General features: G+C 40.3%; 1 protein-coding gene across 3 annotated transcripts in view; it reads right to left on the bottom strand.

Annotated features, from left to right (window-relative positions):
* LOC148862101 (heat shock protein 70 (Hsp 70) family protein) overlaps nucleotides 1-22,629 on the bottom strand; it is a 48,533-nt gene that overhangs the window by 14,503 nt on the left and 11,401 nt on the right. For all 3 annotated transcript variants that reach the window (XM_088985352.1, XM_088985354.1, XM_088985355.1), the window contains exons 4-10: nucleotides 13,833-14,078; nucleotides 13,554-13,690; nucleotides 13,054-13,393; nucleotides 12,738-12,899; nucleotides 12,155-12,229; nucleotides 11,961-12,061; nucleotides 11,814-11,883 (exon numbers count right to left, since the gene is read on the bottom strand). In XM_088985352.1, coding sequence (XP_088841478.1) covers nucleotides 11,814-11,883; nucleotides 11,961-12,061; nucleotides 12,155-12,229; nucleotides 12,738-12,899; nucleotides 13,054-13,393; nucleotides 13,554-13,690; nucleotides 13,833-14,078 — 1,131 coding nt within the window. The remainder of the gene's footprint in view (nucleotides 1-11,813; nucleotides 11,884-11,960; nucleotides 12,062-12,154; nucleotides 12,230-12,737; nucleotides 12,900-13,053; nucleotides 13,394-13,553; nucleotides 13,691-13,832; nucleotides 14,079-22,629) is intronic.

Raw genomic sequence — 22,629 nt, 5'->3', positions numbered from 1 at the left:
CAAAGAAGGTAACATCCATAGTGACAAATTTGCTCATCGACACTGGGTCATAACAACAATACCCCTTTTGGTTCTGAGCATACCCAAGAAAAACACATTTCTTGGCCTTAGGATCCAATTTCTTGCGATGAGGGCCAAGAATGTGAACAAAAGAAATACAACCAAAAACCCTCAGAGGTATATGAAATATCTCTCCATCTGGAAAAAAAAAGGCTAAATGGCACTTTAAACCCCAAAGCCTGTGAAGGAACACAGTTAATCAAATGCACGGCTATAAGAACTACATCTCCCCAGAACTGTACAGGAACTGAAGCATACACCATAAGACTCTTTGATTATTTGGAAACCTTTGCACCAGTAGCTAAGATGAGTTCAGTTCGTATCCTTTTATCTCTAGCAACCACCTATTCATGGCCCTTGTTCCAGCTTGATGTCAAAAATTCTTTCCTCAATGGTGATTTATAGGAGGTATATATGGACATTCCAACAGGCTTTTATGAAAAATGTTGGTAAAGAAAAAGTGTGCAGACTCTGAAAATTTCTGTATTGACTGAAGCAATCACCTAGGGCTTGGTTTGACAGGTTCAAAGGGGCACTCATCCGTTTTGGATACACATAGACAATTTGATCACACCCTCTTTGTGAAGAGGAGAGATGCTTTGGTGTCAATTCTGATTGTGTATGTGGATGATATAGTAGTGACAGGAAATGATCTGGAGGAGATTGATGATCTCAAAAAATAATTGCAGTAAGAATTTTAGATCAAAGATCTTGGTGAACTCAAATACTTCTTAGGGATTGAAGTTGCAAGATCCAAGCATGGGATCTTCATTTCACAGAGAAAGTATGTACTTGACCTACTGCAGGAAACTGGGAAGCTAGGGACCAAACTAGTAGATACTCCAATTTGTCCAAATCACAGAATTAATGGTGTGGATGGTGAGTTGGTAAAGGATGTGGGGAGATATCAAAGAATGGTGGGCCGACTGCTGTATTTGTGTATGACACGTCTAGATATTTCTTATGTTGTCAGTGTTGTGAATCAGTACATGCATGCACCTCGGGTTCAGCACTCGGAAGCTATTGAGAGAATACTTGCATATTTGAAAAAGCACCTTGGCAAAGGCATTCTTTTCTCAAATCATGAGAATCTGAAGCTAGAATCCTATACAGATACAGACTGGGCAGGATGCTTAGATGATAGGAGGTCTACATCAGGAGTGTCTACCTTTGTAGGTGGAAACTTGATCTCCTGGAAGAGTATGATGCAAGCGGTTATAGCAAGGTCAAGTGCAGAGGCTGAGTATAGATCCATGGCTCATGGTGTCTCAGAATTTCTTTGGGTTAGATATCTTTTGAGTGAGATTGGGGTGAAAGCAGATGAACCTATGATGTTATACTGTGACAATCAGGCTGCAATCAATATTGCCCACAATCCAATTCAGCATGATAAGACAAAACACATTGAAGTTGATAGACACTTTATAAGAGAAAGGGTAACAACCGGAGAAGTTTGTTTGACTTATGTCTCTTCAGAGTTGCAGCTGGCTGATGTTCTCACTAAAGGGGTGCCAAAGGACAAGATTGAACATTTACTCCCAACTTGAAGGGGAGTGTTGAACATTAATTAGTTTTATGATGTTTTTCTGAGTAGATGTTTTATGTTAGTTGTTAGATAGGAGGTGGGGACCACAATAATTATGTGAGTCCAAATTTTATTATGTTTTTGAGTGTTATATATGTTGTTTTATGTTTTGCTGCCCTATAAGGGCATAGTTTCTTTGTACTGTTCTATTATTTTAGTATAAATAATAAGTGAAGGGGGCGGCCAGATTATTGCTCTCTTTTCTTTTCAACTTCTCTTCTTCTCTTCTTCTCCTTCTCTCTTCAAAAAATTACTTTTCTTTTATAATTTTTTAATTCAGCAGATTTCTACTTGGTATCAGAGCATCGGCTAGGGTTTCTTGGAGCATTCTCATGCAGCCCTAGATCAGCCGACTGCATGAAGTAGGAAAGGGCTGATCGATCTGCTATAAATTGCCCAATTCTTAAAGTTTTTGATGGGATCTAGTCATCAGGAAGGTGATCTACTGTTCGACATCAAAATCAGGAAGAACTAGAGTACGGGGAAGAGTCCCAGAAAAGTTGGACTCTTTGTTTTTTATATGATCTTGGGCACCCAGGTATTGTTAGTTCTCTTTTGATTTTCTAAAGAGGGCGGTTTGGTTTCTGGACTTTTCTGGGCCTCCCAAAGTGGTTGATTCACTTTTCTCTCTGTTGGAAGGCATGGAGAGAAGAGAGATTTCCCTCCAGCTAGGGTTTTCTTCTTTTGCAAGGGTGGTTTCTATGCTTGTGATATTAAATTATTTTTTGAAGGTTTCCAATCTATTTTTTTCTTACTGTTGAACTGTTTGTTGTAAGATGGAGAGTTGGAATACCGAGATGAAATCTACCGGTACTGTGGGACTGGGTGTTGGAGGTAGCAGTGATATTTTTGGATCTGAGATCATTACTATAGTAAAACTTGATGGTACAAATTATTTGGAGTGGGCACAATCAGCTAAGATGGCTATTGGTGCCCGTGGAAAATTAGGGTATCTCACTAGGGAGAAGAAACCCGATACAGATTCTTCCCGATGGGTGCAGGAGAATTACATGGTAATGTCTTGGCTGTGTAATTCCGTGTTACCTCATATTGCAAAAAATTTCCTATGAGCTAATACTGCTAAGGAGATTTGGATGGAGTGACTGAAACCTACTCTCAGAAGCAAAATGAAGCCAGGGCCTACTAGTTAAGAAATCAGGTGATAAGTATGAAACAGGGAGAAAAACCTCTTGTTGTGTATTTCTCCATGTTGAAAACCCTATGACAGAAAATAGATCACTTATAAACCGTGGTATGGGAAAGTGTAAATGATGCAACAACTTATCACAGACTGGTAGAGAGGAATAGGGTTTTTGAGTTCTTGGCAGGGCTGAACCTTGAATTTGACATTGCTAGGCAACATATTCTTTCTATGGAGGGTGTGACACTCTCTCAGGCCTATGCCTTTGTCTCAAAAGAGGAGAATAGGAGGAATGTAATGTTGAGACAACCTGGGATTGACCAGTTGGCTATGGTTGGTACAACAAAACCTAAGCCGAATGGAGACATGGGGAGTAGTGAGACTAGAAGGGAAGACAAGAAGGACTTGGTGTGTGATTATTGCAAGAAGCCTAAGCATACCAGGGACACTTGTTGGACAGCTTCATACAAATCTTATGCCTGCTCGAATGAGAAACAAGAAGGGAAATGCAAATGTAGCCACTACAGGAGACTCTTCAGCCCCTCTCTCCCAAATTGATTGGGAATCCATTACAATAGTAGCAATGAGAAAAGAATTGGAGAGGTTTGGACAACTTATGAGTAAGAAAGATTCACCTAGCTCTAGCCTTCCAGATGGACAGTAGAATGTAGGAACCAACTACACCACTTCCTTTGCACATACAGGTAGTTCATATGCAACAGCAAATCTTGCATCCACTTCAGGTAAGGAGGGACCTCCCTGGATTATATACTTAGGAGCATCTGAGCATATGACTAATGCCCCTACCATTTTCAATTCCTATCAGTTGTGCTCCGCTCTACAGCAGATGGTTCACATATGCCCATTGCTGGGAAGGGGACAGTTAGAGTGACCAATGATATAACTATGTCTTCTATTTTACATGTCCCTATACTTCATACAAACCTACTGTCTATTAGTTCTTTGACAAAAAATTTGAATTGTTCCGTGACCTTTTTTCCCGGTAATTATGTTTTGCAAGATCTGGAGTCAAAGAAGATGATTGGCAGTGGTCGTGAGGTGAATGGAGTCTACCTTCTGGATTAGATTCCGAGACATTAGGGTCATCATGTTAGCAGCAACAGTAGTAGTGGGTCAGAGCCAGTGAACCAGATTATGCTTTGTTACAATCGCTTGGGACATCTTTCTTTTAGTTCTTTGAAATATCTTTTCCCAAAGTTGTTTGAGTCTGTTCAGTTATCTACTTTGGAGTGTGAGAGTTGTTAGTTAGGAAAGTGTTGAGTGGGCCGATTTATGTTTAGTTTGTTTTCTTTTAAATTAAGAAGTTGTTGGGCCTTGGGCCCATTAGTTTTTTATTTTTAAAAGAATTGTAAGTACTTGGTTTGAGTTTCCACCCTACTAGGAGCGTTTTTGTAATAACTCATATTTTTAAGTTAATTATAAATAGAATGAGGGGCTGGCGGCTAGGGTTATGTATCACTATCCTAGTCGACCTTCTTCTCCTTTTCTTCCCTTTCCTCTGTCTATTGCTGAAACCCCCAACTTTCTACTCTTCCTTTCACAAGAAGCTTGGCCAAATCAGCACATAAGGTTTTCTACTTGGTTTCGGAGTAGGTTGAAGGTTCTTGAAGAGATTCACTCCTACAGCCCTAGATCGGCCGACTGCATGGAGATTTAAGAGGCTGATCGAAGCTCTCAGGTAAGCCCAGTTTTTGGATTTTCTTGATGGATCTATATGCCCTGTAGCTGGTCTAGGGTTTCTCATCAGAATCAAGAAAAACTGGAGGAAGGGGAATTGTCCTGATTTTGTTGGACTCTTCAATTTTGACCTAAGTAGTGGCGCCCTAATTTTTTAGGGTTCTTCTGGGTTTTCTATAAGAGGCGATTCATGTTCCATGTGGTTTGGAGGCTTCTAGAGAAGGCGGTTGCTTTTTCTTTCTCTTCTTCCATCCCACAGAAAAGGAATCTTTCGTGGGAAGAAAGTCCAGGATGGTACAAACTACTTGGAATGGTCCCAATCTGCAAAGATGGCCATTGGGGCTCGTGGAAAATAGGGGTATATTACTGGTGAAGAGGTGAAACCCGAAACTAGCAACTCCCGATGGGTGCAAGAAAATTATATGGTAATGACATGGTTATGTAATTCTATGTTGCCACATATAAGTAAAAATTTTTTATGGGCATACACTGTTAAGGAGATATGGGATGGGGTTGCAGAAACCTATTCACAAAGGGAGAATGTTGCTAGGGCTTATCAACTGAGAAATCAAATTATTGCCACAAGGCAGAGAGATAGATCTGTTGCAGCCTATTTTTCAGTCCTTAAGACCCTGTGGCAAGAGATTGACCATCTAGAGACCTTTGCTTGGGAAACCACCAAGGATGCAACTACCTATCAAAGACATTTAAAGAAGTATAGGGTGTTTGAATTCCTTGTTGGCCTTAACCCTGAGTATGACATTGCACGACAACATCTTTCTAGGGACAGTGTCACTCTCTCCCAAGCATATGCCTTTGTGTCAAGAGGAGTGCAGGAGGGATGTAATGATGAAAATGGGGATCTGCAAGAAGAGGTGTATATGAATCTTCCAGCTAGTTTTTATAATAATTCTGAAAAGGGAAAGGTATGCAAGCTGAAGAAGTCACTATATGGCTTGAAATAGTCTCCTAGAGCATGGTTTGACAAATTCAAAAGGCCCTGATTGTTTTTGGCTACACTCAAACTCAATCTGATCACACCTTGTTTGTGAAGTGCAGGGGATCTTTGGTGTCAATCCTAATTGTTTATGTGGATGACATTGTTGTCACTGGGAATGATCTGAGTGAGATTGATAGTTTAAAGAGGAACATGCATAAGGAATTTGAGATTAAGGATCTTGGAGAACTAAGATACTTCTTAGGCATCGAAGTTGCAAGATCGTAACATAGAATTTTTATCCCTCAAAGGAAGTATGCCTTGGACCTTCTCCAAGAGACGGGGAAGCTTGGAACAAAGGCAACCAGCACCCCCATTGATCAGAACCATAGAATTAGTGCATCAAAAGGTGAACCAGTGAAGGACCTTGGGAGATACCAAAGACTTGTGGGTCGGCTACTATACTTGTGTATGACAAGACCGAACATCTCCTATGCAGTGAGTGTAGTGAGCCAATACATGCATGCTCCACGAGACCAGCACTGGAAGGCAGTTGACAGGATCCTTGCTTATTTGAAAGGACATCTAGGCAGAGGCATAATGTTTACTGATCATGAACAGCTGAAGCTAGAGACCTATACAGATGCGGATTGGGCAGGATGCCTTGATGACAGAAGATCAACTTCAGGAGTGTGCACTCTAGTTGGGGGTAACCTAGTTTCATGGAAGAGTAAAAAACAAATAGTTGTGGCAAGATCATGTGCAGAAGCGGAAGAACCTATGATGCTATACTGCGACAACCAGGCAGCAATCAATATTGCCCATAATCCAGTTCAACATGACCGAACTAAGCACATTGAAGTAAATAGACATTTTATCAGAGAAAGGGCAACTTCTAGAGAAGTTTGTCTTCCATACATTTCTTCTGATATGCAGCTTGCTGATGTTCTCACAAAAGGTGTTGCGAAGAATAAGCTGCAACATGATCTACGCAAGTTGGGAATGTGTGACATCTATTCCCAACTTGAGGGGGAGTGTTGAGTGGGTCGATTTATGTTTAGCTTGTTTTCTTTTAAATTAAGAAGTTGTTGGGCCCTAGGCCCATTAGTTTTTTATTTTTAAAAGAATTGTAAGTACTTAGTTTGAGCTGCCACCCTACTAGGGGCCTCTTTGTAATAACTCATATTTAAGTTAATTATAAATTGAATGAGGGGTTGGCGGCTAGGGTTATGTATCACTATCCTAGTCGACATTCTCCTTTTCTTCCCTTTTCCTCTGTCTATTGCTGAAATCCCCAACTTTCTCTTCTTCCTTTCACAAGAAGCTTGGTCGAATCAGCACATAAAGCTTTCTACTGAAAGCATTGTAAACAATATTTTAAACCAAGTAATAAAATAAGTACTTTTGCTTTTAATATTGTTCACACTAATGTATGGGAGCCATATCATATCCCTTCCATGGGAGGATTCCGTTACTTTCTCTTGTTTGTAGATGATTATACATGATATTCTTGGATATATTTGATGAGATCACGTGATGAGGTTCCTAACTTAGTACGACAATTCCACCAAATGGTTCTCACACAATTTGGAATTAGAACTAAGGCTTTTATATCAGATAATGCCAAAGAGTACTTTGAGAAGGACCTGACCATGTATCTCTTAGAGCATGGTGTAGTTCATCAGAGTAGTTGTGCATATACACCGCAACAGAATGGAGTTGCTGAGAGGAAGAACATCATAAAACTAATTAATCTTCAACAGCTTCTATTGAAAATTAATGAATTTTATTTATTAAAAAAATGTTACCTTCATTACTAAATTACATTTGACATGAAAAAATAGCATTCATCTTGTACATTAGTTGTTAATTTATGCCAAATGAGCCATGAGATAGAAAAAAATGTCACACAGAAGTATCAACCATCCCCAAGAATCCATCAAGTATTTGACTCAGATATGTGTTCAACAAGGACGCACCATCCATTTAATAGAATCCATGCAATACCGCTTTTACTGGATAAAATAATCATGTAATTAAAGATTTTGGTGTATAGTAACAACTCTAACGTGCTACTTAGCCATCAAGGAGTTGCAAGCTACTTGATAACTTATTCACTATAATGAAAAGCAATATGCCATTCAGTACCAAGGAAGCTCTATTGTGGAAGTGGAGATTAGGGAGGAAAGAAATAAAAGAATTTTTGAGGAGTAACAGAAGTTTTAAGAACAATCAGACCAAGGAATATTAATAGAAAGTATTCCTACGAGGGTAGCCCAAGGTGCAGAGCTTAGAAGTATTTCAGCCATTTTCCACTAAAAACAAAATTAAGAATTGACAAAATGTAGAATTTTGGAAAGGTAACAGTTGTGTGTTTTCCACTCTTGATGTATTGTTTTTATGATCTTTTTATGCTTGGGGGTAGTTCTGCCTTTTCCGCTTTTGTTACGGTTGTAGGTAATTGTGGCCATCAGGCCTTCCTAATCCATTGTGTGATGAGAAAGTCCACAACATCAATGGTATAGCCTCAACCATAGGAGAGATCTCTACAATGTTAACACTACACAGTCATCCCACTTTTTCCAGTATTGGCCGAGAAGTAGTTGCACCTGTATTAGGCAAAGTAGAATCAATCAATCAATAGACAAGAATGAATTCACAACCACACCAGGAACCAAAGGATTTGGAGAGGATGCATGTGTATGAATAATTTTTTGATTGGTCCACAACTAAGTAACTTTTTCCCCTAAGTTCCTAACTAGGGGTGTGAACAAGAGAGGTAACAACCTAAGTATTTGTTCCTTCCATTCCCTTCTTACCCCTTTTTGATGAGTCAAAGCATTTCCGTAAGTGAGAATTTGGAACCACTGATCGTACATCCTTTAGACATTGAGAATCCGGGAATCATTCCTCTTCAAGGGGGGGGGGGGGGGTTACAACCTACTAAACTTCAATAATTAAATCTACTTTGTTTCCTTCTTATCTATCCTTAATATAGCCCTTAAATCTAATTGTTCATGTCTTCCAATAGTGATGTATTCAGGACACTACATCCTCAATGAAAAGAAGCTCTATGTGAAAACTTTCCTATGCCTGCATATCTATCTTCCCTACCAAATCTACACTACCGATACTACTCGAAGAATCTAAGAAAACTAACTCATCTTCCTCCTCGTTTCTAGACCATTCATCATTCAAATCAGAGAGCTCTTGCTCCTTGCCTTTGCTGGAACCCAACGCAGTACCCCGTTATCTCCTTTTTCCATTGTTGCAATCTTAGTCTAGCCAGGATTTGACAAAGAAGAAGATGACAGACGGCACTTACTATCCATCACCAACCTTTTAGCCCCCCTCACATTCTCCTTAAGAGATTCACATGGCCTCTCAAAAGTAGGAGGCCCAATTACAAAGGTCACTATTGTTTTCACCTCACTAATGGGCCTGTTTGATATCCATCAGCACTCCTCCCTTGCTCTTTAAAAAGGCCCATCTCCTGTCTGGATAGTCCTAAGTGCCTCCATCTAAACAATGAGTTTGTCCACAATCTACTGGTTCAAATGAAGGCCTGCCCCAAGTTGTCGATCCAGCTATCCAAATTTTATAATACTTGATTTACCGTTGAAATCCCTAGCCACCACCTATGCGTAGGTCCAAGCACGCATTTTACCAGAACTCTAATCATTTCTCTCTTCATTGTTTTCTTGTGGTAATACTTTTGGCTTTCTAGAAAATTGTGACACCATTTTAGTGTAACTCCCAACCTCATTTGATTGTTTCAATCTCTTCATGCCACATAAATCATCTTCTCTGTGTGCTTCCCTACACAACTCCGCTTCAATGGAGGAAACAACCCACACTAAGTAAATAATTTAATCTGTGAGGATTTGAACTTTCCTAGGAAAATCTGGTAAAGATTCCTTCTAATACACCTCCACACATAGAAGTCAAAGATGTAAAGGTGTCAACCTTCAACAGATGAAACAACAATCCCAGCAAACGAACTACTATCCCCTTCTCCATGTTCAATGATTTCAAGTTTCATATTGGAGACCACTTTGTAACTAAAACTTGACCAGCCTCCAAAATACAAACAACTCTTAAATCCAAACTATCCTCCACTAATTCAAGCAGGGATGTGTTCTTCTCAAAAGGGGTTACTATTATTATACCTATCAAGTGTAAGTTTCTAATTATCGCCTATGCAACCTTTTTCCAGTCTTCTATCTTATCCTTGGCTTGAATCATCTCTTTTTTCTCCCAATCCTTCTTATCCTGTGTCAAGGCAATACTACCCCTACTTGCGATGCATTCCAATCCCTATTGACTTTTTTCCATCCTCCCAATGGTCTTCACCTCTCATTCTTCATCTCTTTCCACTGTCTTCATTTATACTTTTAACACCTTTGACACCACGTCCCAACCTTCTCCTTTCTTACCTTTAGGAAAACAAATCATCTGCTTCCTCCCAAGACTAAAATTCTCAACCAAGAGTACTTAAAGCTCCCTTCATATTCTGCCTCAATTCAGCACCGAATTGTCTTCATTCCAACGACTTCACGTTGCGCCATTCCTTTACTACTTCCAATGACATCCATGAGAAAAAGCTTGAAGCAGTTTATTACTTCTCCAACCAGTAAGATTATAGCTCTTTTCCCCTCTCTAACTTTAGTGGAAACTTCCCACTGAGTTCTTCAAACAGAAACAGTTTGGCTTCGACCATCAGGAATCTTCTCCAACGAGCTCTTTGTTCTCTCTAGTCCTCCATCTTCTCCCTTTCTCTTATACATACTACCATAACAATCAATTCATTCCAATTTTTTAAATAAAATGGTTACAATTTACAATCCTACAAAATAGACCCAAATATATTCAACCACACTTTTAAAAATATTAAGACAATATATTATTTTAGTCCTTTGGTTGCCTCCCCATGGGGTAGGGATTGGGAACCCCACCAATGGGGATTGGAAATTTCCCCATTGTCGTCCGCGGAGGGGGGAAATCATCCCAATCCCCATCCCATTTGAAGCAAGTCTTTGCAAGGATCAAGGAAATGGGGAAAATTGTCACTCCTATCAACAACATCCCCCATCACCAAAAGATCTTGATCCCTTATGGTTGAAGACTCATCCATCTTCCCCAAACTGTGATCTACTTTAACATTTACTCTCTTCCTCTTATAAAACCTCATAAATTTATTACAAGGCCCTGCCCCACATAGTCCTTGTCTCAATCTAGAAATATGTGCCAACTGCCCTGAATTTGTGCCTTTTGTTTTTTTTTTTTTTTTTTTGAGTTCAAACGAAATTTACTTTTTACTCCATCCTCCTTTACATTCTATCCCTATTTACTTCATGCCTCTTTCCCAAATCTCAGCCCAATTTCTCTTCAACGATTTCAACAAAACATCATGAGCCAAAAAAGTTTGCACCCTCAACCATATTGCTATTATTACCAAAAAGATTCCCTCCAATCATAGTTTCACTTTCTAAAGATCTATAAATGCTGGAATTTCTTCTTGAAGTACAAAAGCATCATCTAACTTCCACTTAGAAGCACCTACCTGCACCGCTATATCTGAGTCTTCTTCCTTTTCAAACGAAATAACTTCAATGTTATTAGTCATTACCTCAAGGGACCCTTGATGCATCTCTTTTGGTCAATGAGAAGGAACTTCCCCAACCAAACCACTACAATCTAAGTGCTGACGAGGCTAAGACTCCAATTTCAACTCAAGCAAAGACTTATCTGGGACTTCACACAAATTAAATGGAGTTGTTCCCACCTTCAAAACAATTGGAACCTTACTACCTGTTAACAACCTTGAAATATCATTTTAGAGAATCTAGTAACCACCCATACCCATTTTTCTTTCTCCCTTGCTCTCAAACTCGTAGCTTTTCTCAAGTATTACTTTTTAAAGATCATGCCTTTCTTCCTCTTGAGACGTACAATGAAACCAACGATTAGACTACTTCACCTTTTATCCAAATTGGTCTTCTTAGAACCACTCTTTTTATAGCACCTTCCTGAAGTAGCTGAAGATTGCTCGATACTGTTAGGGTTGGGTTTCTCCAGCATTATTGATTGTGAGCTTGGGATTGGATGCCCCACAAGCCAACAATTCTTTTCCTTGGTAATTGATAGTGAGTCAGTTATCATCCCTAATATCTATCATATTAAACCTAGGCTCACATGATCACATAAGTGAGCAAGAGACATCTGGTTTAACCTCATCTGATGGAGTTTATAACGTGACCCACTCAACCGGTTTGGCCAGCTAATGGATTATATATATATATATATATTTATCTATCTAGAAAAGTAGATCTTTAATGAGTAATGACAAATATTGGACATTTCAAATTACAACCACCAACTATCTCAGGTACCTGTTTCAGCTCACCAAGATATCTTCGCGCATGTTCAGATGCTGCTGGTCGTGCACCAAGCTCATTTAATCTGTATAAATAGTCAGCAGAAAGTAAGTTTCCATAAATGAAAATAAAATCCTTTGAACTACTGCAAATGGGAACCACCTGAAAAATATTGGGTCACCAATAGCTTTTAAAAAATCTAGACGTTCCTGGAACTCAGTTGCTGAAGCATCTTCACCATCAGTATACAGCCATTCTTGCACCTGACACAAAACAAAATGGTTGAATCAGAATGCTGAAGTGATAGAGTGAAGGCAAAGCCAATATGGCTGCTAAGTGGATATATGACAACTAACCTCATCAAGCTTCTCAACAAAGGATTGACATTCCTGGGATGTTGATATTTTTTCAATCTCTTCAGATGATTCAAGCTGGTATTAGCAGCAACAAAGATAACATGAAAGGAGTCAAAATAAGTCAACTACAAGGCCAATGTTTAAATAAAAAGTGAAGAAAGTTACAAGCGAAAAAATAGGTAAATTTAACTTTTAGATGAAAATCAGGAACTAGAAAATGCTATGACCCCAAGCAATCCCAATCCTCTCCCCGTTAAAAGAAAATGAGATCTGACAAGTGGACCGAGGAATAATGAAAAGCATAATAACCAGTTTGTAGAACTAAAGAAATGATTTCATGCCTCTTCAGGTTGCTAAAACAGTAGTTTCAATATCATGGAAACAAGAAAATTCCACTATCATGAAAAAAAGGAGTTGTAGGAAAATGAAACCTCAATAGGACCAATCTGCAGGATAAATTAGAAATGTAACTAAACAAAATCCTCAACACTTGTCAAAAGATAAAGAGATAAAGAACAAGGAAGTTCAATAGAGCTTTATTAAATACAAGTTTAGAATTGTTAAAGAACTCTAAAGTACAAACCTTTTCTCTAGTAGCATATATGTATCCTTCCAAGTTATTTTTAAGCTCTGCAGTTCTTCTTCGCTCTGCATCTTTTTTGTCAAGTTGCTCCAGTCTATCTTTTGCTTCAGAAAAAGATTCTTTAGAAAGAGACATTCCAGGGCCAATCGTTTTTTCAACTATCTGTACTTGTAAAATAAAAACAGTTAGCTGAAATCATCAACTTCTAAAATAAAAACAGTTAGCTGAAATCATCAACTTCAGAACTATCCCTGGTCAAACTAAAGTTACAGTGTGGCATAAGTTAATGACAACAAAGCTGTTTCAATTTATGCACCTTCAGTGGAATCCTAAAAGTTCTCTTCTTCAGTTTTCTTTCAGTCACAGAATCTATGCTAGTTTGCTCTTCCAAGTTTGAATTCGATGTGTTAGCAATTGCACCATCATTGAGCATGTCATCCTTCATTGTTTCTGAGGTGTTTACTGCACTAGATTCAAGTGATACATTAGCAGTAACAGTAGTTGAATTCTCCACAGTCAAATTCTTTTTAGGAATTTCTACCCATTCTGAAATTTCAATGACAGCATCTGCACGATCCAAAGAAAGTATTCCACTTCTACTGAGAGAGAAATGCAGGTTTGCCTTGATAGGAGATGACAGATTGCGAGATGAATACCTAAACAGAAGTATACCATAATAGCTGGTTATGTTATGCAGTCTTTGCATAGGAGAACTAGTATCATTGCCCAAAATTATTAAAGCAGTTTTTTAATCAGCAATAGCATCAAAGAAGAACCTAGATCCAATCATTATTTAAGAAGCTGCCAATCTCTTACTTCTCACTAGCATCTGTCAGACCAGAAACTGCATAGTGGGCAAATTTATCAGAAGAAATGCCAGGTGGTAGTAGATCTGCACTCTCATAACTGAGAGAAACTTCAAAGTCCTTGTTATGATTAATAGACCTAAACATCTGTATCATTAGTACACCCAAACATAATTAGTAAGTTACCAACCAAATGTAACTCTAACAAACTTAAACATTAGTGAGAAGCAAATGCAAATACCAATCTAACACACTATCATGGCAACCAAGTCCAACTTACAGTTTATACCTTACTGGGAAGTTTCTTCATTCGTGTTACAAGTAGCTGTTTACTGCTATAGTCTTCTAAAAGATCTGGCCCATCAATCTCAATCATAAAACCATACGAACAACCATCAATCATTCCTAGCCTGCGATTCAACTTGATTCCATCACTTAAATTTGCAGCATGAAGTGATGCTCCAAGTGCAATAGCTTCATCAGCATCCAGATGTTTGTCCAGATTTTTCCTCCCAAGAAATTCCTGGAGTTTAGCCTGTAAGAAAGCGAACAGTGTCTCATACTCAGTTTGCATCAAATGTAGATAAACTCAACCCTTTAAACATAATGGTGCGTGTCAGTGTAATGGATTACATTTTTTGCATGGTGGTCTGGGTGTAAACCCAAGAAGTATTGGCATTATATCATATATTATCTCCTACACATGTACATTGACTGGTTGTTGATTGTCATATTAAAGGCATTATATTATATATTAACCTCTACACAAGTGCATTGGCTGATTGCTGATTGCCATATTAACCTCTATATATGGCAAAGGAGTTCTGTGTAAGTTGGATGTCGAGAGCCTATGATCTTGTGGACTGGTCTTTTTTACTGGAGGTAATGAGGGAACATGGATTTGAGGGGAAATGGTGCAAGTGGATTGCTGGTGGTTTACAAACTTGTAATTTTTTTCAGTCTAGGTCAGTAGTGAGAGATTTTTTCCCCACTTACAGAGGCCTCAGACACGGAGACCCACTATCTCCTTTCCTTTTTCACTCTAATCACAGACATGCTTGGCAAGTCAACCTCTAGAGCTGATAGGGAGGAGTTGTTTAAGGGTTGGACAGTTGGGAGGAACAATGTTATGTTACCTCCAAATCATTAACGATATAATAATCTTCTATTATGGGAGCAATTTACAATACATGAGGAGGTTGAGATTGTTGCTAAAGTTATTTGAATCTTTGTCAAATTTAAGAATAAACTTCAAAAAGAGTTGTATAACTGGGGTAAATTCAGAGGACAATGAATTAAGTGAAATAGTGGAGGTGCTAGGTCTTCCCCAAGGATGCAATCCGAGAGGTGATTTTTGGATCCCTGTCTAAGAAAAATATGGGAAAAGGTTAACAGCCTAGAAGTGTAATTACATTTCCATTGGCGGAACGATAACTTTGATTAAGTCCACTTTGGCCAACCTGACTACTAGTTTTCAGGGTGCCAAAAAAAGTGGCTAGGGTTTTGGACAAGAGAAAAAAACAGCAACTTCTTGGCATTCCAATAGACAGATTCTAGATACCAACTAGGCAGCAATAAATTAAAAACAATAAGCAATCCAACTCTCTATACACTCTTCCAATTAAAGAGTTTATGGGATTGAAGAGAAAGTTGATCTAATACCAAGATGTAAATCAACACAAAAGAAAAAGGTATTTCAATCTGAAAATAGAAGAAAAGTGAAGATAGCAGAAATCAGAAGAGGAAGACGATGGTGAGAGAAGAAGGGAGAAGGAGAAGAGAGTTCAATCAGTCAACTCCAGTCCACTCTCCTTTCTCCTAATTACTTTTATTAATCCAATCTCAAAGGAGATAATTACAAAGATTCCCTTAATGGGGAGGCCTGCTAACAACATAACACAAAAGAATGAATATGTAGGGAACACTGATGTGGGCCCCACTGCAGTGGTCCCCACTGTGTTCGTAGGACAGCAGTGTAGTTATTTGTTTCAGTTATAGTAGTGCCAGTTTGAGAGTCAGTTTGTTAATTCAGTTGTTATTTATTTCAGTTTTTATTTACTTTATTAATTATGTAAGTACCAAGGGCAGATGTGTCCTTTCCATTATGTACTAAACATAACCTATAAATATTAAGAGTGGCGGCGGCAGATCTGTTAGAATCTGCCCCTCCTTTCAACGACTTGTGTTCTCTTGCTTCTCTTCTATTCTCTCTCCTTTCTCTCACTTTCTCTTCTGTTTTGCAAACCTAAAACCTTTTAGGATTCAAGACTGATTACAGTCAGTCTTGATCTTCTACTTGGTATCAGAGCCTATCTAGGGCTTCTCATGTGTGTCTAGTCCAATCGACCACATGAGGACTAGCTAGGGCTGGAAGCTTTGAAGAAGTTTTTCGGTGGCTGAATCTTGGAGATTACTAGGAGAGGTTCGCAGCAGTTGAAGACTTGCCGCGGCTTGCAGAGAGTTGGTAATCAGGAAGAGGCAGCGAAGGTTAGGGTTCAGGTAACCCTAGAAGACAGTAAACCGAAGACAGGTAATCAGTAAGTAAGTTTTTTTTACTTGGTTTCAGAGACTGCAACCAGCCGAGATAGGTTGGACCTATCTAGAAAGAGGGACCGAACTGTGTTCATGTTTGTTCTAGGGTTTGGCTTGCCGAACTGTGGTTAAGTTTGTTTCTAGGGTTTGACTGTTGGGCCGAACCCTCCTCTTCAAAGGTGATTAGTTTTTAGGGTTTCATATTGCCCTACGACAAGTCCCACTTGTGCGGACTGCTTGGAGAGTGCAGCTGAGCAATTACTTCAAACCAACAGTTGAAACCCTATTTTTGCTCTCGTAGCAGTGGGCTCCACAGTAGTGATTTCAGAAAATAGCATCTCTGATTGATAGGCTGCCTAGTAATGTGCATGCCGATTGATTTCAGATCAGATTTGAGTTGATTTCTTGCATATACTGTGATAAGCGATTGATTTCAGATCAGATTTGGGTTGGTTTCAAATCGGATCAGATCAGATTTGTGTTGGTTTCGGATCAGATTTCAGACTTACTTGCTTGACTCTGTTTTCTGGTATAATTGCTCTAATAGTTTGTAGCCACTGAATCTTGATCAAAGATGGAGCTTAAGGGTCAGGGAGAAAATAGTTTTGGAAACCACAGTTATGGTAATGTATCTGAAACCGGGTTTCAGATTACAACTATGAGATTTGATGGGTCAAATTATTTGGAGTGGGCGCAATCAGCCATGATGGCTATTGGAGGAAGGGGAAAACTGGGTTACCTCTTGGGAGATGTGAAAGAACCTTCCAAGGAGGACCCAACATACACCAAGTGGGTTCAAGAGAACTATTTAGTTATGGCATGGCTGTGTAATTCTATGCAGCCATATATCAGCCGAAATTACTTGTGGGCAAAGACAGCCAAAGAGATATGGGATGTTGTGAAAGAAACCTGATCCCAACCCCTTAATGTTGCCAGAGCCTATGAATTGAAGTGTGAGGTGAACAACCTTAAACAAGGAGAGAAGCCAGTTTCTGTCTACTTCTCTACCTTGAAATCCTTGTGGCATGAGATTGACCATCTAGAGACCCTTGAGTGGGAGAGTCCTAAAGATGCACAGACTCACAGAAAGCAAGTCGAGACAAATAGGGTATTTGAGTTTCTGGCTGGTTGAATTCAGAATATGACATTGTGCGACAACAGATATTGACAAGAGATAGTGTGACCCTTTCTCAAGCATACTCCCTGATGCATAGTGAAGAGACTAGGAGGAAAGTTATGATGCAGCCTCAGCCCTCTTTCCCAGCCTTGACAGCTATTAAACCCAAGCCAGGGGGTGACTCAGAAAGGGACCGGAAGAAGGAAGGTAAACGGGATCTGGTATGTGAACATTGCAAGAAACCCAAGCACACAAAAGATACTTGTTGGAAGCTACATCCTCACTTGGTCCCAGCAAATCTAAGAAATAAGAAGGGTAATGCTCATATGGTAGTGAACACTGATTCAACATCCTCATCAAGCACATCCCTGGAGACTTTAGCTGCTGTTCGGGCTGCCCTCATACAGTTGGAAAAGGAAGTTGGGAGTTCAGCTCAGCCATCTCAGTCACCATCAGCTCCTGCCACATTTGCATTTGCACATTCAGGCACTCGAGCCTCAGCTTACCATGCTTCAACTCCAGGTAATACTGATCAGTGTTGGGTAATAGATTCAGGTGCATCTGACCATATGACTAGCTTGCCATCTTTGTTCACTTCTTCTCACTTGTCCTCTGGCCGAGATAGAGTATCCATTGCTGATGGCTCTCCTGTTCCCATTTCGGGCAAGGAGGACATCAAGCTATCGGATACTCTCTCTTTATCTTCTGTCTTGCATGTTTCTAAGCTTGATACTAACCTGCTTTCAGTTAGTAGTATTACCAAACACATGAACTGTTCAGTAACCTTTTTCCCTAACCGATGTGTTTTTCAGGATTTGGAGACGAGGAAGGTGATTGGGACTGGCCGTGAGACGAACGGGATCTATCTGCTTGGAGAGAGTTCTCGTCGGGAGGAGTCAATGGATAAGAAGTCTTTTGTTTCCCAGCCTGTGAGTTCGGTTATGCTTTGGCATAACCGATTAGGTCATTTGTCTTTTAAGTCTTTGAATAGTCTGTTTCCTGCTTTATTTGAGTCTGTTGAGTTATCAAAGTTGAGGTGTGAGAGTTGTGAGTTTGCCAAACATTGTAGGACCTCTTATTCTTTAAGTAATAAAATGAGTAATTCCTCTTTTGATATTGTGCATACTGATGTTTGGGGGCCATATCGTATCTCTTCTATGGGTGGGTACAGATATTTTCTACTGTTTGTTGATGACCATACCCGGTTTTCTTGGGTCTATCTTATGCGTTCTCGGGATGAGGTTCCTGCTCTGACCCAAAACTTCCGTCAGATGGTTCTCACTCAGTTTGGGACCAAAATCAAAGTCCTTAGATCTGATAATGCAAAAGAATACTTTGCTCAGCCATTGACCTCCTACCTTCTTAGTCATGGAGTTATTCACCAGAGCACTTGCCCTTATACACCACAGCAGAACGGCATTGCCGAAAGGAAGAATAGGCATATCTTGGAGGTGGCTAGAAGCATTATGTTTACCTCCAATGTACCTATTCGCTTCTGGGGTGATGCTATCCTCACGACAGTTTATCTCATTAATCGAGTTCCTTCCCGAGTCCTTGATATGAGAACCCCCTTTTCCCTTCTATACCCAGACGAGGAGTTGTTCATTGTTCCCCTTAAAACCTTTGGTTGTACCTGTTTCATTCAGCTTCTCAGGCCTCATCATTCCAAATTTGAACCTAAGGCCTCCAAATGCATTTTCCTTGGTTATGCACAAACTCAAAAGGGTTATTGCTGCTGTGATCCGGTTTCAGGGAAACGGTTTGTCTCCATGGATGTCACCTTCTTTGAGGAGACACCCTATTATCCTAGGGTTTCTCCTCAGGGGGAGAGCAGTGAGAGTGGGGCTGTTTTGAGTTTCTTTCCTCGGGGGGAGAGCAGTGAGAGTGGAAGTGGGGCTGGTAGAAGTGGGGCTATTCCTTTACCTATTCCACTGGGTAATGAAGGTTGTAGTGGTGAGGGTGGTCAGAGGGAGCCGGAGTTGAGAGTCTATCACAGGCGACGCAGGCAGGTTGATCCTAGTCTTCGGCAGTCCCGGCTAGCTCCAATTCCTTCTGCGCCTCCAGATCCAAAGCCTACTGAGATACCTCTCACTGTGGCCACTTCCCCTCCTGTGAATGACCTTAATCTCCCTATTGCCATTCGCAAAGGGAAACGACATTGCATCACTTCTACAGCTCACAGCATCTCACAGTTCTTATCCTATGATCGTCTATCACCATCTCACCGGTCCTATCTCACTTCCATTGCCGATGTCCCTATTCCAAGAACAGTGCAAGAAGCCCTATCAGTTCCAGAATGGAAAGATGCAATGCAAGTCGAAATGGATGCCCTGTTGAAGAATAATACTTAGGTACTGGTTGACCCACCAAAAGGAAAGAAACCGGTGGGATGCAGATGGGTGTTCACTGTGAAACATAATGCTGATGGCTCTATTGAAAGGTACAAAGCCCGGCTGGTTGCAAAGGGGTTCACTCAGACTTATGGTATAGACTACTTGGAGACCTTTGCCCCAGTAGCCAAGATGACAACCATTCGAGTTTTGTTATCCCTTGCAGCAAATCATTCTTGGCCCCTGTTTCAAATGGATGTTAAAAATGCCTTTCTGAATGGAAACTTACAAAAAAAGGTTTACATGCAGTTGCCTCCTGGATTCTATGATACAGAGACAAGTAAGAAGGTTTGCTGACTGAACAAGGCATTGTATGGTTTGAAGCAGTCACCTAGAGCCTGGTTTGATAGGTTCAAATTAGCCCTTGGAAGGTTTGGTTATGTACAGGCCCAATCAGATCATACACTATTCATCAAGAGGGTGGAGTCCTCTCTAACACTACTAGCAGTATATGTTGATGATATTGTGGTGACAAGAAATGGCAGTCATGAGATTGAGTCCCTCAAACAACTCCTTCGTCAAGAGTTTGAGGTGAAAGATCTTGGTGCACTACGGTACTTTTTGGGTATTGAGGTTGCTAGATCCAAGCAGGGGATTTTTATCTCTCAGAGAAAATATGTTCTAGATCTGTTGGCGGAAACTGGAAAGTTGGGTGTTAAGCCGGCCGATACACCCATCGAACAAAATCACAAGATTAGTGCAAAGGGTGGGGAGCCTCTTGAAGACAAAATTATGTTCCAACGGTTGGTTGGAAAGCTTCTATATCTCCGCCTCACTCAGCCGGGTATCAGTTATGCAGTTAGTGTTGTTAGCCGGTACATGCACTCCCCTAGAACTTCTCATCTTGCGGCAGAGAGAATATTAGCATACTTGAAGAGATGCCCGGGTAGAGGTATATTGCTCAAGAACAATAATCACATGAGGGTGGAAGTCTATACAGATGTCGATTGGGCTGGAAGTGTTGATTACAGAAGGTCTACCTTTGGATATTGTGCCCTGGTGGAGGTAACGTTGTCTCTTGGAGGAGTAAGAAGCAGAGTGTTGTTTCCCGCTCCAGTGCTGAAGCAGAATACAGGTCAATGGCTAATGGAGTGGCTGAAATCTTATGGCTGAGGTCACTACTTGAAGAGTTAGGTATTGACTATGAAAAGCCCTTAATGTTGTATTGTGATAATCAGGCAGCTATTAATATAGCCCACAACCCACTGCAACATGACAGAACTAAACATATCAAAGTTGATCGACATTTTGTGCGAGAAAGGGTCACATCACAAGAAGTGTCTTCCGTACATCACATCTAATATGCAGCTCGCGGATATCCTCACCAAGGTTGTACCAAGGAAGAAGTTAGAGACAGATCCATCCAAGTTGGGCATGATAGATATCTACTCCCAACTTGAGGGGGAGTGTAGAGAACACTGATGTGGGCCCCACTGCAGTGGTCCCCACTGTGTTCGTAGGACAGCAGTGTAGTTATTTGTTTAAGTTATAGTAATGTCAGTTTGAGTAAGTTTGTTAATTCAGTTGTTATTTATTTCAGTTTTTATTTACTTTATTTATTATGTAAGTACCAAGGGCAGATGTGTCCTTTCCATTATGTACTAAACATAACCTATAAATATTAAGAGAGTGGCGGCGGCAGATCTGTTAGAATCTGTCCCTCCTTTCAACAACTTGTGTTCTCTTGCTTCTCTTCTATTCTCTCTCCTTTCTCTCACTTTTTCTTCTGTTTTGCAAACCTAAAACCTTTTATGATTCAAGACTGATTACAGTCTTGATCTTCTACTAACTACTGTTAGCAGGCCCATTAACATAAACATAACAAATAAAAGGATAAGAAATAATAAAACACTAGGGCCCATTAGGCCCAGTCTCTTTACAGAAGATGGGGGCATTTCAGGAGTATTAGTAAAAAATTTAAGTCCTAAGTGGTGGGTCTTGAACTCTTCTTCCTTTTGCATCTCACATCTTTACTCGTTTGGCCTCCATGAGCCCACCACTCCACTCTCAGTGGTAGTGGTGGGCATCGGGACTCGAAGAGCCAAGTAGGAAATGAAGCTAAATTGCTGGCTGGTTCTACTTTTATGGATTGGTCGACTTTTGTTGACTCTTTTAATGTTGGTGCAGAGAGTGGGGTGGTGGGCTCATGGAGGCCAAACGAGTAAAGGTGTGAGATGCAAAAGGAAGAAGAGTTCGTTGGGTTAGAATGGGTGGAGCCACATGGTTTTGTGGGGCCAGTTGAAGGATTAAATAGGGAGCTTTTTAAGGAATTTAATTTTAAAAAGAAGAGTGGGCTGTACCTGCGGCCTAAGTTGCAGGTTGACAATAGGGGCCACGCTTATTTCAAGCGTTGAAAGGCTAAAGCTTTGGGAGTCCTAAACAGAAACGAATCTGAGAAGTGGAACAAGGGGAAGGAGAGTTGGGCTAGGATGATCTCAAAGTTCGATAGAGGTGGCAACAGGAAGATTGTTGAAGATGTTGTGGAGGATCATGCTGGCTCTGGTAGGTGTCGGAGCATTGCTGTGGGTGATCAATCTCCTGGGACTTGTGATCAATAGAGCATTGAGTCTCCTGTAGCTAGTAACAACTCAGAGGATCAGAAGAATGCTGACTTTCCGATAAAAGAAAGTTTTGCTGCTTTGGTAGAGTCGGTTGGGTGATCAATCTCCTGGGACTTGATCAATAGAGCATTGAGTCTCCTGTGGCCAGTAACAACTCAGAGGATTAGAAGGATGCTGACTTTCCGATACAAGAAAGTTTTGCTGCTTTGGTGGAGTCAGTTCTGACTGGTTCAGAGGAGAATGATGAAGGGGTGGATAGGGCTGGGAGATCATTAGAAAGTTGATGTTCTTTGTTCAATTGGCTAAGTATCTGTAGGTGGTTCAGAGGAGGGTCCTGTGGAAGCTATTGGCAACAGGAGTCTTTCTTTGAACTTGATACCTGCTGCTGATCCTTTTTAATTTGAGGTGATGATAGGTAAGTTTAAACCACATTTGCTACAGCACTGTCGTAGCGCTGCACTGAAACAACAAAATCAAAACCTTTGA

The sequence above is a fragment of the Nelumbo lutea genome, chromosome 4, assembly GCF_056320005.1.
Source record: "Nelumbo lutea isolate HS-2025 chromosome 4, American lotus-T2T, whole genome shotgun sequence".
NCBI classification, from domain to species: Eukaryota; Viridiplantae; Streptophyta; class Magnoliopsida; order Proteales; family Nelumbonaceae; genus Nelumbo; species Nelumbo lutea.
The sequence above is the reverse complement of the archived record's forward strand: the minus strand, read 5'-3'. Positions and strand labels throughout refer to the sequence as shown.